Source organism: Helianthus annuus, chromosome 15, assembly GCF_002127325.2.
Source record: "Helianthus annuus cultivar XRQ/B chromosome 15, HanXRQr2.0-SUNRISE, whole genome shotgun sequence".
NCBI lineage: Eukaryota > Viridiplantae > Streptophyta > Magnoliopsida > Asterales > Asteraceae > Helianthus > Helianthus annuus.
The window spans coordinates 163,880,677-163,898,954 of NC_035447.2; the positions used below are offsets into that span (position 1 = coordinate 163,880,677).

At 38.0% G+C, this 18,278-nt stretch overlaps 1 protein-coding gene and 1 long non-coding RNA gene across 2 annotated transcripts; both read right to left on the reverse strand.

Moving 5' to 3' along the window:
* Nucleotides 1-7,053: 7,053 nt before the first annotated feature.
* Nucleotides 7,054-8,836, reverse strand: LOC110914490. Its single transcript, XM_022159279.1, has 2 exons — nucleotides 7,971-8,836; nucleotides 7,054-7,885 (listed from the first exon to the last, which is right to left on the reverse strand). Exons 1-2 carry the CDS (start codon nucleotides 8,834-8,836, stop codon nucleotides 7,054-7,056), a joined length of 1,698 nt encoding a protein of 565 aa, XP_022014971.1.
* Nucleotides 8,837-12,653: 3,817 nt separating this feature from the next.
* Nucleotides 12,654-13,705, reverse strand: LOC110910797. The gene is made up of 3 exons (XR_002576483.2): nucleotides 13,618-13,705; nucleotides 13,023-13,076; nucleotides 12,654-12,720 (listed from the first exon to the last, which is right to left on the reverse strand). It is a non-coding gene; the product is annotated as an uncharacterized LOC110910797 (long non-coding RNA).
* Between the last annotated feature and the right edge of the window lie 4,573 nt (nucleotides 13,706-18,278).

Sequence of the window (18,278 nt, forward strand, 5' to 3'; positions counted from 1 at the left end):
TGAAAAACGAGTGGTCCCCCGTTTTATATAATCCAAAATCATTCGAAATTACAACATACACGTCAAAACATACCATGTTTTACTTACAAAACCATTTAGTTTATGTACACGCTTACGACAAGTTTTCCAAAAGACAACATGATGAAAACTAAGTTTGTGTACTAGACGAAAACATAAGTGACAAAGTATTAAACATTGACTTTTACAAAATGCGGAACGCTTGACGGGCTTGAGGCGTGTTCGAACCGGGCGAAGCTTGATAGCTAGACATGAGATTTACCTACATGACCACAACATCAAAACTCATTAGAACAAAATTTCCTTCTTTAACTCAAGAATCTAACTTTTACGGACTTGTAACAAATGTGACATTTACAACATACACTTTACTTCATTCTTTCATTCTTGCACGGTAATGTATTCCAACGGAACTTCTTACCATTCCTTCTAGATTTACAATAGCATTATTCGACCCATTCAAAAGAAGGGTCCAAACATACATTTTCTCACTACTTAATTCGAATTAATACATTATTGATAAACACATATCTATAATGAAACCAAAATTTGTACAAGAAGCGTACCTCGGTCTTAATCCCCTTGTTGCTTCACTTGACTCGAACTTTCTTCCTTAACGCCTACATATAACCATTCATTCTTTTAATTCATGTTTCATGCTCATTTACACATATAAATCGATAAAACATCATACAATTTACTCATGCTTCATAAACATGTTCAATTCACACAAAGTTTATGGCTTATATGACTAGCATTTTCATTGAGGCATTTTGTCAAACACTTGATGTGCACATTATCAACAAAGCACAAAGTACAAGTATTTATTGCATAACCCTGCTTATTCACCTTTTTTTTGGGTAAAGGGTTACCCCGGTGATTCTATTAAAATGCAACCGCAATTACGTACAAGTAGTGAGGATGTGTTCCACACTAGTTCATATACAGGACATGCCCCATATATGTAAAACATAACAAAAACCAACGACCTATAACACCCCATAACCTAGTCTACTATACATCAAGACACGACATCTAGTAGACAAAACAATGCAAGAAAATCATACAAGATTATTACATCACACATAAAATAATATCATCAATCATTCACCTTCTAAACTAACAAGAATCAATCAAGTTCATAAGTTTCTTTCATCCCACACCATCTTAACTAATTCTTCTATCTCTATGCAAGATCATGTATAAATTTTCATCTAATAGCTTACATGCAAAACATTGGGTTTATGATTTCTTCACAACAATTGGGTAATACACTTAAATCATTCAATCATTAAGAATTCAAGCAGAATTTTCGAATCATTATGAAACCCTAACTCTTACTTGTACATAATTTCCACATAATTTCATGATTGGGTCAAAACCCACTTTCTACAATTCATCCAAAACAGAAAATTCGACTTACCGCTTGTTGTACTAGCTTAGATAGTTAAGGTTTCGAGTTCATGCATGTGATTTGGCCTTGATTTCCTTTTCAATTTAGCTAATTTGCATAATTTAGGGTTTCCCCCTTGCTTTCCCCTTCTTGATCGATTTCCAGTGAACACATGTATGTGTGTTTTAGTTTTTCATAAATTCTTATTTACTAGTAATCATAAAACTTCCATCTTTTAACAAGTTTAGTCCCCCTATTTATTTAATTTGCTCATTTATCATTTAACCTTCCTTCTAATTAATTACTAGTATAACTACTTAACTAGGTTAAATATAACATGTCTAGACATTTCAAATAACATAAATAAATTGCATATTTTGGGGTGTTACAAGTCTACCCCCCTTAAAAGAGGTTTCGTCCCCGAAACCTTAATACGTACCAAATAATGTCGGGTAGAGCTTCCTCATTTCATCTTCTAACTCCCATGTAAGGTCTGATCCTTTCCGATGTTGCCATTGTACCAAGACTTGCTTTATAGTTTTGTTCCGAAGGTGCGTTACCTTGGAATCCTTGATAGCTATCGGTCTCTCAATATAATTCAATTTTTCATCCAATACAATATCGTCAAGGGGCACATATGCCGTCTCATCCGCTAAACACTTTCTCAATTGTGACACGTGAAATGTGTCATGTATTCCATCTAAAGTTGGCGGTAATTCTAACCGATATGCTACTTTCCCAACCTGGGCTAAAATCTTGAAAGGTCCTATGTAGCGGGGACCTAGCTTTCCTCGCTTACGGAAACGGATTATACCTTTCCATGGGGAAACCTTTAATAACACATAATCACCTATTTGAAATTCGATAGGTCGCCTCCTTTGATCTGCATAGGCCTTTTGTCGATCCTGAGCTGCTTTTAAACGGGCTCGCACAAGATCTATCTTTTCGTTAGTTTTAGCTACTACCTCATTGGGTGCAATTTCTCTCTGCCCACCTCTCCCCAACAAATTGGAGTTCTACACTTCCTTCCATACAACAATTCATACGGTGCCATTCGAATGCCGTTATGGTAGCTATTGTTGTATGAAAATTCCACCAATGGCAAGTGGTCATCCCAGCTTCCCCCGAAATCTATCACACATGCTCGCAGCATGTCGATGAGTGTTTGAATGGTTCGCTCAGATTGACCATCCGTTTGGGGGTGGTAGGCGGTACTGAAATGTAATTTTGTACCCATACTTTCATGAAAACCTTGCCAATATCGAGATGTGAATCGGGTATCTCGATCCGACACAATTCATACAGGAACCCCGTGTCATGATATTATCTCGTTAACATAGATCTCCGCCATCTTTTCAGAAGAGAAAGCTTCCCGAATGGGTAAGAAGTGTGCGCTCTTGGTGAGGCGGTCCACGATCACCCATATAGCATCGTGACCTTTCCTTGTCTTAGGAAGCTTGGTCACTAGGTCCATCGTCAATTCTTCCCATTTCCATACCGGAATCTCTAACGGTTGCAACCTCCCGTATGGTTTCTGATGTTCTGCCTTCACTTGCAAACACGTCAAACATTTTGCAACATACTTGACGATATCACGTTTCATACCGGGCCACCAATAACTTTTCTTCAAGTCCAAATACATTTTTGTAGCTCCAGGATGAACCGAGAATCTGGATTTGTGAGCTTCTTCGAGTAATACACCCTTTGCTTCGCTAAACCGAGGTATCCAAATACAACCATACATGGTTTTAATCCCATCGGATCTTTCTTCGAATTTATCCACAAACCCCTTTGTTCTTTCCTTTTTAGAATCCATTCCGCTTAGTGACTTGATTTGGGCTTCTTTAACCATTTCGAGAAATCGAGGTGTAATTACCATCTTCATGGACTTTACTTGAATTGGAGGCGGGTAATCCTTTCGGCTCAGGGCATCGGCTACTACGTTAGCTTTACCCGGATGATAAAGGATCTCACAATCATAATCTTTAAGAAGTTCTAACCACCTTCGTTGCCTCATATTTAATTTCCTTTGCTCGAAAAAGTATTTAAGGCTTTTGTGGTCAGAATAAATAACTCTTTTCGTACCGTAAAGATAGTGCCTCCATATCTTCAAAGCAAACACTATTGCAGCTAACTCCAAATCATGGGTTGGATAATTACTTTCGTGTGTCTTCAATTGCCTAGAAGCATAGGCAATGACTCTACCCTTTTGCATCAAAACACATCCCAACCCTTGGTGTGACGCATCCGTAAACACCACCAAGTCTTCTGTTCCATCAGGTAAGGTTAGTACCGGGGAACTCGACAGCTTTTCTTTCAAGGTTTGAAACGCCCTCTCTTGATCTGCACCCCATGAAAACTTCTCATCCTTCTTGGTTAACTTGGTCAACGGCAAGGCCAATTTAGAAAAGTCTTGGATAAACCTCCTATAATAGCATGCTAAACCCAAAAAGCTTCTTACTTCACTTGGGTTCTTGGGAGGTACCCATTTCATAACGGCTTCCACCTTTGACGGGTCTACTAAGATACCATCCGCATTAATCACATGACCGAGAAATTGTACCTCTCTAAGCCAAAAAGCACACTTGGAGAATTTCGCGTACAATTTCTCCTTGCGAAGTTGTCACACCCCCAAAATCCACACGCGGAGTACCACCGCTTGGAGGCGTGACTGACCAGGATCCAGCCACCAATCATATTGAACATTATAAATTAAGTAAATAAAAGTCCAATCCAATCAATATAATTGGTGTCAAAACAATTCAACCAAGTTAAAGTTATCAGCGGAAGCATAAAGTTTAAAACCCAAAACATAAGTTAAAAGTTCACAAGTTTAACATGGAACTCAACAGTCCATGTCCCACAACGTCCACGCCTCCTCGTGCAAGCTCCTGAAATACCTAACGACCTGCAAGGCATGCAACAGAGAGTCAACAACTAGTTGAGCGAGATCACATTTAATAGTTTAGTAATCATAATAGTATAGTAAGCCTTGTGTTCGTTCGTTAAGTCATGTATCGTATTAATTCGTATCGCGGCCCTCTAGGCATGTATGCGAAGATTGGGGAAAAATTCCCAAGTAATCTAGACTAGGTATGTTTGTATCGCGGCCACCCGGCATGTATGCGAAGTTTAGAGTATAGTTCGCGGCCTTCCTAGGCATGTGTGCGAAGATTAGTCATAATATCGCGGCCAACCCTGGCTTGTGTGCGAAGATCAGTTCAATTTAGTACCATTAGTCTAATTGTATCTTACCAATAACCCTTCCTCACCCGAGGATCATTAACTAAGTTCCATGTGCTAGGTAATCACAAATAAATAATCCAACCCATTCCCACCCTGGGAACCCATGCCTTGGCTGTGTGAACTCACCTTGGTTTTGCTCGGTATGACTAATTTCTTGTTTAACGGTTGATCAAACACGCCCTAACATTAGTACTAGTAACAATCAGTATCGAGTGTCCATACACTAGATATTTCACATATAACAACTCATGCATCCCTAATTCACTTATCACACAATCAAAGTACATGTAGCACACACATTTAATCCTAATCATACCAGTCAATCTATCAATCCAATATTGCCAAGAAATCACTTTAGTATGTATTCCGCTACTGAGTAAAATCGTTTCATGGTTTAATGCTTGCAAACATACAATAATTAGTCTTTCCACACACAAGTATGTAACTGAGTCAGGTTAATGATTCACTTAGCATAGGTGCGACCTACTGAAACCCCTTGGCCAATTACTCGACAATTCCATGCCGCATAATCCCAAGGATAATGAGTGGCCCATCGGATCATGCGGCTGCCCCGAATCAGCGTGCGGCCCACACGGCTCAGGCCCAATGGATTGTACAGCCTACCACGAGTATACAGCCCAACACAAAAACAGTTTCACGCGGCCCAGTTAAAGTTTAGATAAACCGTTTTATTTATTCAGCCCAATTACTCGCAATACATTCAAGATATCAAACACACCGAATTATTCTACAACTAACATGCCTATGCACATAATTTATAACCAAATTGTTATAATCGATCATCAGCAGCAAATATAAACATATGCACATAAGGTCTTATCTAATCAGCAATATTCATACTCCTATATTCATGGCCGACATACTAAATATTTATATATATATCAATCTGACATCTTTACATGGTCGAAATCATGAATAGTGAGCTGCACACTATGACTTTTACTAACACATGCACAAAGAAATAATGGCAGGCAACTATATTCAACCTCTTTTCCTATTGGACCTATTTCCTTTGTAGTGGGTTACAGGGCAACATCATTGGACCGATTTCTCTTTTTGTCTTACTAGTGGGTTTGTAGTTTTTTTTTTATTAACAAATCACTATTCTCTGGCCGACAACTATTGTTATTCTACATGACGATTGGACCAAAAATTAGTATTTATCATACCTAACCCATAGACATAAATCCAACACTTGTTTATTTGACAATCACATGCAAGAAAAGACAATAGTGGCTGCCAATTACATGTATGCAATATGAAGTCTCCTACAATTAAAACACAGTAGCCGACAAAGAGATGATGACCATCTAAACATCACATGCAAACATTTATTAAATCAAGACAGTTTCTCAAAACGTAAATAACTGTATATATACAAGCATAAGACTAACCGAGTAATGTAAGTGAAATCAGCACGGAGATAAGCTCTAAAGATTTCGAATAGAAGAGGGACCGTCTACTATTTGCAAGATCGAGAGAGGGGGAGGGGGAGGGGGTAGGGTCTACTGCCGATCAAACGATTGAGAGAGAAGGAAGTAGGGTTTGATGAATAATAATATTTGTGGGGGATTATAAATAAAAGAGTTTACGTAACTTCCAAGTATGATGCTAATTGGGCTGTGATAGCTCTTTGTTGGGCCGAGATCAAACAGACAAGGAAAAGGGAAATCATACAAGTCGTACAAATGTGCAATTGGGCCGATACATTGTTGGGTTAAAGATATGCGAATGCGGCCCAGAAGGTGTACGGCCCAAAGTGCCAAATTATTAACAAACAAGTTATCATACCAATAGATCTAATGGAGTTATACGAGCCGAAAATTTAACACAAAGAAGGGAGGATAACAAGGAGTTAAGATCACAAGACAAAACATCACTAACCTTGAGAATTCGGGTTGTCACAGAAGTACTTCAAGAACCTCACGTAAATGGCATGCATAATCGGCTTTACTTCGGGAATAAACCAGGATGTCATCGATAAAAACTATAACGAATCTGTGTAAGATGGGCCGACAAACTCGATTCATAAGATCCATGAACGCGGCAGGCGCGTTCGTTAATCCAAAGGACATTACGAAGAACTCGTAATGCCCGTATCGCGTTCTAAAAGCCGTTTTCGCCACATCCTCATCTCGCACTCTTAACTGATGGTACCCGGACCGCAAATCTATTTTTGAAAACCAACTTGCCCCTTGTAACTGATCGAAGAGATCATCGATTCGGGGCAATGGGTATCGGTTTTTCACAGTCAGCTTGTTCAACTCGCGGTAATCGATGCACATGCGCATCGAACCATCTTTCTTTTTGACAAAAAGTACAGGCGCTCCCCATGGCGACACACTCGGGCGTATAAATCCCTTGTCAAGCAATTCTTATATTTGTACCATTAACTCCCGCATTTCAGTTGGGGCCAACCTATAAGGAGCCTTGGCTACCGGTTTGGCATCGGGATATAATTCAATCTTAAAATCTACTTCACGTTCCGGCGGAAGCCCCGGCAAATCTTCCGGAAAAACATCGAGAAACTCGTTCACGACTTCAACCTCTTCTATCTTAGGGGTATTCTGCTTAGTATCCACCACATAAGTTAGAAATCCCTTGCTTCCATTTCGTACGTACTTGTATACTTGGACTATAAAACAAAGCTTCAAATTGATATTCCTTTCCCCTTGTATGCTTACTCGTTTTCCTCCCGATGTTAACACATGAATCACCTTCTTCTCACATTGAATTTCGGCCTGATGTTTAGCTAGCCAATCCATGCCAACTATAACCTTAAATTCCCCCAATATCATGGGAATAAGGTCAATGGCAAACTTCTCGTCTTCAATGATTATTTCACAATTTCTACAAACTTCGTGCAACAAATAACTCTTACTATCGGCTATCTCTACTTCTAATGGTACATGCATTCTTTCGATTCTAAAAGAGGGGTGTGACACTAGTTCACTGGATACAAACGATCTACTGGCACCAGTATCAAATAACACGTACGTAGGCATCGAGTTCAATGAGAATATACCTGATACAACATTCGGGTGGTCCTTCGCTTCTTCGGTTGTGATCTGAAACATCCTCCCCTTAGCTCTTGGGGCTTCCTCCTTTCTTGCTTCCTTATCGGTTTTCTGTTGAAGCTTGGGACACTCAGCCTTAATATGACCCGGTTGGAAACAGTTGTAACACGTTCTGGAAGGATTTGGACACCTATAGTATGGGTGTCCCTCTTGACCACAATTGTAACAACCCTTCTTCCCTTTCAAACACTCCCCCCGTGTGTAACTTTCCGCACGTTTTGCATTTCGGAATACTACCCTTCGCCTTATCCTTCTTGCTTTGATCTTGAAATTTTGGTTTCTTTGAAGGGCTAGAGCTGGAAACATTCTCAGATACTCTCTTTTCACCTCTTTCTGCCTGTCTTCTTATTTCAATCTCCCTATCTCGGGCCAAGTCAATGAGCTCATTCAAAGTTTCACATTTAGCGGGAATTATGAACTCCCGATATTCAGCCTTCAACATACCGTAATAACGGTTTATCTTCATTCTTTCCGTTCCTGCTATATCTTTACAGAACTTCAGCTTGTCAAGGAAAACGTTGGTGATTTCATCAATGGTTTCATCTTTCTGACGAAGATGTAAGAAATCTTCTTGGATCTTGTCAATGGCAGATTGCGGACAGTGGTACTTCAGAGAAGGTTCCTTGAACTCTTGCCATGTCAAGACTTGAACTTTTTCTTCCCCAAGCTCTTTACTATAAACATCCCACCAATCCTTAGCTCGGAGTTGTAGCAAACCGGTGGCGAACATCATTTGATCCTCCTTTTCACAATGACTCCTTATGAACACCGCTTCCGTACTTGCAATCCACCTTTGACATGCTATAGGATCAATTTCTCCTTTGAATGGTAACGGGTTGCACGCCATAAATTCTTTGTATGTGCATTTGCGAGTTCCTTTCCTTCCTTGCACTTCACTAATCATTCCCTTCAACTCGTCCATCTTACTCGCCATCATTGATTCTACCACTTCCAACACATGACCCTCTACTTCTTGGGCTAAATGGGGAATACTTGCTTGCATTGCCCTTCCAATCTCTTCCGAGATCATAGTTTTCAGCTGTTCTTGTCGTGTCGCTTCATCCTCATTCGTATCCGTCATCTACACATAAGCATCATTCCTTATTTCAAACATTCAATCATCCTTTCCATCATATAATCATTCTAATAGTACATAACTTCCTTTGAAAGTTAACATTCATGCATACTATCGTTCTTTAGAGTCTTCTTATAACGCTTACAATACTTCACGTATGATAGAAAACATTAAACAAATCATCACAATTGATATAGGTTGAAAACAGTCTCCACCGTAAATTACGGTGTCACCGTAATTTACGGTGGCATTATTTCTCTTACGGTGTAAAGCTACTGCCTTACGGCAGAGGAATTTCGTCCCAGTGTCTACCGTAAGCTACGGTAGCCACCGTAGCTTACGGTGACGCCCAGCATGTGACAACCCGTAACTTCGAAGTATAAATCGTACGTTTCGCTCTTACAAATAAAAATATATTTATTTATTTATTTTCAAGAATTAAACTTATACTCATTTAGTTTATAGTGTGCAAACTTCCAGTCAAAACCAGATCTATTTGTTGATGAACCTACTCGAACCGTTTGAAACATGACCTAAACCGCATAACTCGAAACTTTTGAGGCCCGAACCCTTAGCATGAATATTTACATTTATGTTAGTTGGATAATATAAATCTCTATTAGTTGGTTGATATAAATCTTTATTAGTTAATAGAAATTAGCTAAGTAAACTAACCCAAACCAAATTCCCTAAACCCCATGTGCGTACATATTACACCCCTTTTTCCCTGTGTAAAAAGGTCAGCCCAATCAACTCAGCTTTGTGACAGCCCATTATCCGCCAATTAAAGGAGCCGCCCAATTGTATTATATATGCATGCGGTTATCACAAGAACTCAAAAACAAAAGAAAAACCCTACCTAGTCCTAGTTGTTGTGCGGCAGAACCTTTCCCCCTTGTCGAAGCCTTTTCCTCTTGAATTCAGCAGGTTAGCAAACATTGTGTAATTAGTTTAGTTCTCTTGTGACACTTGCTAGAACTGTATAGATTATTATTACTTGATATCCTACATGATGAAATTGTTGTTCATGAAAATAATTGAGAGATCTTGGTTAATCCTATGAATACATTTTGTGTTAGTGATTAATAATATATGATTTGCTATACGCCATAAATAATTAATCAATAAAACAGGTTGATTGTTTATGCGAGTGGATTCATGATTTTTGTGTTTTCTAAAGTGGTAGTTTTCATTGTATACAATTAGTGCTCACATACTTATGAACAGATTAATGAAACTGTTGAAACTTTATGAAGGGTGATGGAACCTAGGGTTGCACGGTTATGTATAATAATTGATAGATTACATTAATTGTCATGGTTTGAATTATAAAGCTTGAGTCAGAAAGTGGAGGTTGTATGCATGTTTATGGCTCGGTGATGATAAGGGATATGTTTGTACATAGGATGTGAAATCTGATGTTATTGACTAAATAACTTGCTGTGATTAATATTAGTGTTTCGCGGGTTCGCTAGTTAAGCGTTTGCGGGGTTCGGGTAACGACTAAAGCTGAAAACAGAATCTGTTCAACGGTTTCAGCCAACTTCAGTTGGCTGTAACCAGGTCGTAATATAACAAAAATTAGGTTTTCTTGAGTCTACAACGTGTTATTTTGAAACACGATTCAAATGGCACTGGAATCATGATTTTTGGACGTCGTTTTCTATTTTAAATAAACTATTTCGTTTCAGCAACGAAAGCTGAGTTTTTCTGCAGAAAATACGCTGACTTGCGTAGCCTGTTCCGGGACTTTAAATTATCGAAACTTTACGTTTTCAGAGTCTAAAACCAAGTATCCGGAAATAGCTTTCAAACATAAGTGGTTTCGTATTTTTCGGACAGGTCTAGGTATTTTTAGCGGAATTGTTTGTAAAACTGCTATGAGCTGCCATTTTCTGCAGAAAAAGGAGCGAACGTTTTGCGTTATAACTCGGTGTGTGGTTACTGTTTGAATATGAAAATGTTACTGTAGATTCTATGGATCGGACATGCGATTTTGTTTTTGGTTTCGCGCCAATCGGATACACAGATATTTTTAAATAAATTTTTCGGCAAACGTGATCAGATTACGTCAAATCTGATCATGGTTTGGCGCAAGATTTTTCACGAAAATTCCGTAAGGAATTTGGTCACCAAATTTTAATACAATGGTCTCTGGTTCGATTGAAACGTTCCTTAATTTTTCGGGAACTATCCGATTCCCGAACGGTCCCGATTAATGCACCGCAAATTGTCCGAAAATGCACTTAAAAGCTGAAATTTTGTGACAAGATTTACTTGTGATTTGTGACGAATATGTGGTCGCTAATTCGAATAGCGACACATTGCATGCATGTGTACATATATACATTATAATATTTTGTGTGCAATATGTTAGAATACGTGTAGGAACTTTGTGCTCTATTTGAAACCACTAATTAACTAAATGTTAATCATACTAGGACGTGATTGACCAATCCTGACCGTTAGCTATTTTAAGAGTCAAACCGAGCAAACCAAGGTGAGTTCACACAGCCAAGGCATGGGGTTCCCAGGGTGGGAATGGGATTTTGATGATTTATTCGTACATACTTAATTAATAGAACCTAATGATATGGTCCTCGGGTGAGGAAGAGAAATGATAAGATACGGCTAGACTAGTATACCGATTGAACTGATCTTCGCATACACGCCAAGGGTTGGCCGCGATATTATGACTAATCTTCGCACACATGCCTTGGAAAGGCCGCGAACTATACATACTAAAACTTGGCACACATGCCAGGGTGGCCGCGATACAAATATACCTAGTCTAGAATACTTGGGGAAAACCTCCCCCAGTCATCGCACACATGCCTAGAGGGCCGCGATATGGACTAATACGATACATGACTTAACGAACGAACAAAAGGCTTACTTTACTATTACTATTACTGAACTGTTTACTGTGAACTCACTCAACTAGTTGTTGACTCTCTGCTGCATGCCTTGCAGGACCCTAGGTACTCATGGAGCTTGCACAGGGAGGAGCAGGTCGTTGTGGGACATGGATCGTGGATGCCATGTTAACATTTAAACATTTAACTTATGATTTACATTGGGTTTACATACTTATGCTTCCGCTACTCAAATTACATTTTGTTAAACACCAGTTATATTGTGATTGGGTTGAATTGATTACTTTTATTATTTATATACTATGTTCAATATGACTGGTGGCTTGATCCTGGTCATGTCACGCCTCCAAGCGGTGGTACTCCGCGGGTGGATTTTTGGGGGTGTGACACAGCATACTATGATAAATTTCCTATTTTGCAGCCATCTTTCCAACCCGTTTTAACCCGAACCAGTCCGTTTCATCCCAAACTTTTACACATCACCCCATAATGATTTTTCCTATCATTCCTTAGCTAACTCATTCATAATGCAAAATCAACTTTAAAGGTACTTACTTGCTTCGCGTCGCGGATCGAACACACGCTTCACATGAGCTTCCGGTTTGAGTTCAAGCATTTGATGCTTGAATCCCTCAAACCTACGCTCTGATACCAACTTGTAACGTCCATAATTTCCTTTGAATATTTATTAAATAGCAATGTACTTTTCTAACAAAATTTGGGCATGACCCGTTCGAAAAACGAGTGGTCCCCTGTTTTATATAATCCAAAATCATTCGAAATTACAACATACACGTCAAAACATACCATGTTTTACTTACAAAACCATTTAGTTTATGTACACGCTTACGACAAGTTTTCCAAAAGACAACATGATGAAAACTAAGTTTGTGTACTAGACGAAAACATAAGTGACAAAGTATTAAACATTGACTTTTACAAAATGTGGAACGCTTGACGGGCTTGAGGCGTGTTCGAACCGGGCGAAGCTTGATAGCTAGACATGAGATTTACCTACATGACCACAACATCAAAACTCATTAGAACAAAATTTCCTTCTTTAACTCAAGAATCTAACTTACGAACTTGTAACAAATGTGACATTTACAACATACACTTTACTTCATTCTTTCATTCTTGCACGGTAATGTATTCCAACGGAACTTCTTACCATTCCTTCTAGATTTACAATAGCATTATTCGACCCATTCAAAAGAAGGGTCCAAACATACATTTTCTCACTACTTGATTCGAATTAATACATTATTGATAAACACATATCTATAGTGAAACCAAAATTTGTACAAGAAGCGCACCTCGGTCTTGATCCCCTTGTTGCTTCACTTGACTCGAACTTTCTTCCTTAACGCCTACATATAACCATTCATTCTTTTAATTCATGTTTCATGCTCATTTACACATATCAATCGATAAAACATCATACAATTTACTCATGCTTCATAAACATGTTCAATTCACACAAAGTTTATGGCTTATATGACTAGCATTTTCATTGAGGCATTTTGTCAAACACTTGATGTGCACATTATCAACAAAGCACAAAGTACAAGTATTTATTGCATAACCCTACTTATTCACCTTCTAAACTAACAAGAATCAATCAAGTTCATAACTTTCTTTCATCCCACACCATCCTAACTAATTCTTCTATCTCTATGCAAGATCATGTATAAATTTTCATCTAATAGCTTACATGCAAAACATTGGGTTTATGATTTCTTCACAACAATTGGGTAATACACTTAAATCATTCAATCATTCAGAATTCAAGCAGAATTTTCGAATCATTATGAAACCCTAACTCTTAGTTGTACATAATTTCCACATAATTTCATGATTGGGTCAAAACCCACTTTCTACAATTCATCCAAAACAGAAAATTCGACTTACCGCTTGTTGTACTAGCTTAGATAGTTAAGGTTTCGAGTTCATGCATGTGATTTGGCCTTGATTTCCTTTTCAATTTAGCTAATTTGCATAATTTAGGGTTTCCCCCTTGCTTTCCCCTTCTTGATCGATTTCCAGTGAACACACGTATGTGTGTTTTAGTTTTTCATAAATTCTTATTTACTAGTAATCATAAAACTTCCATCTTTTAACAAGTTTAGTCCCCCTATTTATTTAATTTGCTCATTTATCATTTAACCTTCCTTCGAATCAATTACTAGTATAACTACTTAACTAGGTTAAATATAATATGTCTAGACATTTCAAATAACATAAATAAATTGCATATTTTGGGGTGTTACAGCATTTTCGCACATATCTTACATTATGGCCACATCTGGACATCCAAAATTTTTGTACACACTAAAATATTTTTATTTTAGTGATCGGCATGCAAAAATTCCATTCGTCGCTTAATTTGGTTCGTTTTTACGTCCGTTTGAGTTTCGTCGTAATTTAGCGAACAACGCGACCGTACGACCAAACGAGCCGACATCCGAGAATGTTCCAAGCATACTTTGAGTCCTCTAAACTTTATTGACCTTGTAGAGCCTTGAAAATGGCTTAACGGGGGTCAAAAGGGCCTGAAATGAGCTCAAAACACATGCAGGGACCTAAACTGCCATTTTTCAAACTATGCTGATCTGGGAGGGCCAGGCGGGCCGCGTAGACCTCTCCCCACCTCCTACGTGGGGCGCCTGAGCAGCCCAGCGACCAGAAACCATTTTTAGCAACCTGTTTGATCTCTAAGGGCTGTTTGTGCAATTTCTTTGAGTGATTAGCAAGTTTGTGTGATCACCAAGGCTACTAATCAGCCTTTAACACATGGATGGCTAGGATTATATGCTTGTTGGCCACACAAACAAGTGGAATGATCTTGTGAAGTTACAACAACTATAAATAGCCATCCATTCCTCCTCATTTCCTTGCTCATTCTCATTTTCTCTTCTTCACATCTGCTTGGAAGCTCTCTAAGCTGATTTGGGACTTTGTCTTCTTCTTGAAAAGATAGCAAGGACCCTAAGTGAGCTTCTTTCATTTCTTTTTATTGCTTTTTCCTTATGTAGTGCAGAAAGTCAAACGTTTGGCCAACAGTTTGACTTTCGGTTTTGACCATCAATTGGTCAAGTCAAAGTTCAATTGAACTTTGAAACGTGATTGTAATCACGATAGTTATAATCCTTCGTGATTATAGCCGCTGATTACCACGTTAGCTAGGTGTAGTGTCGAGTCAAAGTTTCGGTCAAAATGCGTTTTAGCACGCAATTTGCAACGGAACTACTTTACGGTATCAAAACACTTTGTTTTGATACAAAATCAGTAGGTTAGACATGTTTTGACATGTCTAACTCGACACTATTAGTTTGTGCTTGTTTAGGGTCGTAAGTTAAGCGGTCTAAACAACCGCTTACACTTCCGAACCCGACCCGTTTGGTCGATCTTTAGGATCCGACCAAGCTTAGTTAGTGATCAAAGTTACATAGGTAATGACCTCAGAGGTTATACCTTATGATCACATAGGATTGGTTAGTCATTTGCTAGTTAGCTTATATGCCCATAGGAAATGACCAAAATGCCCTTTTGAAGCTAAAATCCGTATTTTGCCTATGTGAACATATTTTTGACAAGTAATCTGATTTAGTAACATGTTTAGGGATAATTGGGCATGTAAGACTTGACATAGCACATAGATTACCATCCGAACATAGTCTTACGCTAACGACGCCTTATAGTAGCTTATGTTACCATAATGTGTCGAAACGGGTCAAAAGCACTTAGGTAGGCTTTCCAATCAGAATGTAGGGCCTATTAAATCATACTATATGAGTTCAATTACTCATTTGATTTATAGAACCTTATTCTATCCTATCTCCCGATTTAGGAGCCGATTTATTAACATAGTTACCTATACTAGGTGCCGGTTGATTCCGTGATACTTGGAGCTTAAATTGGTCTTATTCTCAAGACTAATTAGCAATCCCAAGTGAGTACATAGTTCCCCTCTTTTACCGTTTTCAAATACTTTGGGGTGATACACATGTACATACGTGTTACTTTCATGCATTTCATGCTTTTGTGACATAAACATGCTAGTTTCACCTAGTACACTTATAGTACATGCTTTCAATTGTGTTTTGCTATGTATGTCAAGCATGCTAGCACATTGATTTGTTACACATTTGTTGCATATGTTTACTTAGCATATGGAACACATTGTTTTACATGAACATTTCTACTAGGCATGTTTACGTAGCATTCTTAGTACATGGTTTTCACATGCTACATTGGTTATGACATTTGGTATGTTAAATCGGGACAATAATACATTCATTAACATTAGCTACGCCGCTCGGACTTATGTGATGGTACCATAGGAATTGACAACTCCCGTTTCCGACTTCCTAGGTTTGTTTGGAAGTTGGGAATGACAGAATCCGACTACATAATTTAGATAAACCTTTAATTCGTTTAAGGGTTTGTCGCCACAGTCGCAAGGCTTGAATGTATGCGACTAACATTACTGCATAAATGTTTGTAATCATAAAGCATTGTTTTTCTGCAAAACATAACATTTGATTTAAACTTAGGTTTATTCAAAAACATTGTTTTGTACATTTTCTATGGGGTTGAGTAGCTTTTAGTTATTCACCATACATGACATTTATTACACATTGACATCATTACATAGTTTAAGTAGATGATTTCCTACTTACTATGCATTTCATTGGTTATACATGATACATGTTATACATGACATTCAACATGGTTTCACATGAACATTTTGACATTGAACATTACATTTTGGTTGGTTATTGATAAGTGACTTATGTAACGGGGCTATGTGTTATATGATAAAAGCATGGTGGATACGCCGCTGGCACTTCCTATATATATGTGCTTTTATCGTATCATACATCGTTGCGTTATCTAAATCACTTGGGGCGAGACATGAAACATTTTATACAAAAACATGACATTGTCTTACAAATTACACATTTTTATACAAACTCATTTTCACTTGGTTATTTATTTAACCATGCATTGTTCATTCATTATCATTTGATTTTCATATCGATTTTCCCAAGGTTTTACAAAGGAAAACATTTTACAAGATTCATGACATCATTTTATTTAAACACTTCTTTCAAAAATAAGTCATGAATCTGCATAAACAAAACCTATGTATCTCACAGGCCTTTTTATGCTGACGTACCTACTTTTACATGTGTTTTCAGGTGCTGATGCATGATGTGTGTGCTTCACTTATGCGGACACGGGCCTTAGTGACTTAAAAGACAGTTATTATGTAGTTTTAGTTGAACTCAAAGACAATGTAACTTTAATTTTAATAATACATAACTTTAATTGCCATGGTTGTTGAAACAATAATTCTGTCGCGACTCACCTCCCCGGCGTTTCCGCCGTGGCTTTCTTTGTTTTACCGCAGCCGGGGTGTGACAAAATGTATTACAACTTCAGATGATAGCGAGCTAATTACAAGGATCACTATAGTGTAATGTGCAAAAAAGTGTGTAATCGCCAAGAGAGTTGTTGAGAGCAGTTACTAGTGTGTGTTAAGCTAAAAATAGCCAAGTGTTTCTATTTAGCTCGCTATCCCCTTTAAAAATACAAAATATCTAAGCTAACAAACATTCCGCAATTCATGCAAGTCTCCCACGAACTCCATAACGTCCATATTGGTCAAGCACGTGCGGAATAAACATGGAATATGCCCCAGGAATATCGCCAAGACCAAGTCCAAGCTCGTACTCCTGCAAAACAACATCATATTCAAAGCAGACAATCGTTAGTATAACGATCCTTATGATGATCCATGATCCTGATCCTGATCCTGCAATACTTCTGAGGATCACTAATTCAAATAGAAGTGAGGATCACTAAACCCAACAACAATTGAGGATCACAAATCATTAGAAAATCCTCCCCTAACAAGTATATCTTTGGGTTTTACCCCTGTAACACAAGAATCGTCTATACAGTTGGAACTAATGTTTCAAATTTTTTTAAGTATTTAAAGACTTCATGCACAGGGGACACTCCTTCTAAAGCAATTGTGTGAAGCTCAAAAGATCAAAATTAGGCTAAGTGTCTCGAACTGGAGACATCTTAGTGGGAGAAGTTGCAAAAGGGATTGGAGTTCAATACCAGGGTTGTATTCTATTCCTCGTATGATCTTTCCTTTGTGAATCTTACACAACTTGTTTGAACTTTTGAAACCATGTTTAAAATCTTAGTATCCTGATTAGGATATATTTTTAGGGTATATTCTCGAAATATATCCTCAGAATATGATTCAGGATATTTGGTTGGAATATTTGGGATACGGTACTTGGGTTTGAAAATCAGAGTTGAATTTGTTTATAAATTCTAAGTAAACTATCTTTTTCCTTTGAAAACTTTATTTAAATTATTTGAGATTTTGAAAAATAAACTATTTTTTAGAAACTTTGTCTGAATTGTTTGGATTTTGAGAAGTCCTATTTGACGAAAGTCTTCGTAGGATACCACTGAGTATATTGATCAGGAAATTTTCAAGGAAATAGTAACACTAATTTTTTTTTGGGTAAAGGGTTTTACCCCGG

Coding starts and splice junctions, on each gene's coding strand:
- LOC110914490 (XM_022159279.1), bottom strand. CDS start 8,836: ATGACGGATACGAATGAGGATGAAGCGACACGACAAGAACAGCTGAAA. Junction 7,886..7,970: donor AGTATTCCGAAATGCAAAAC/GTGCGGAAAGTT, acceptor CCCATACTATAG/GTGTCCAAATCCTTCCAGAA.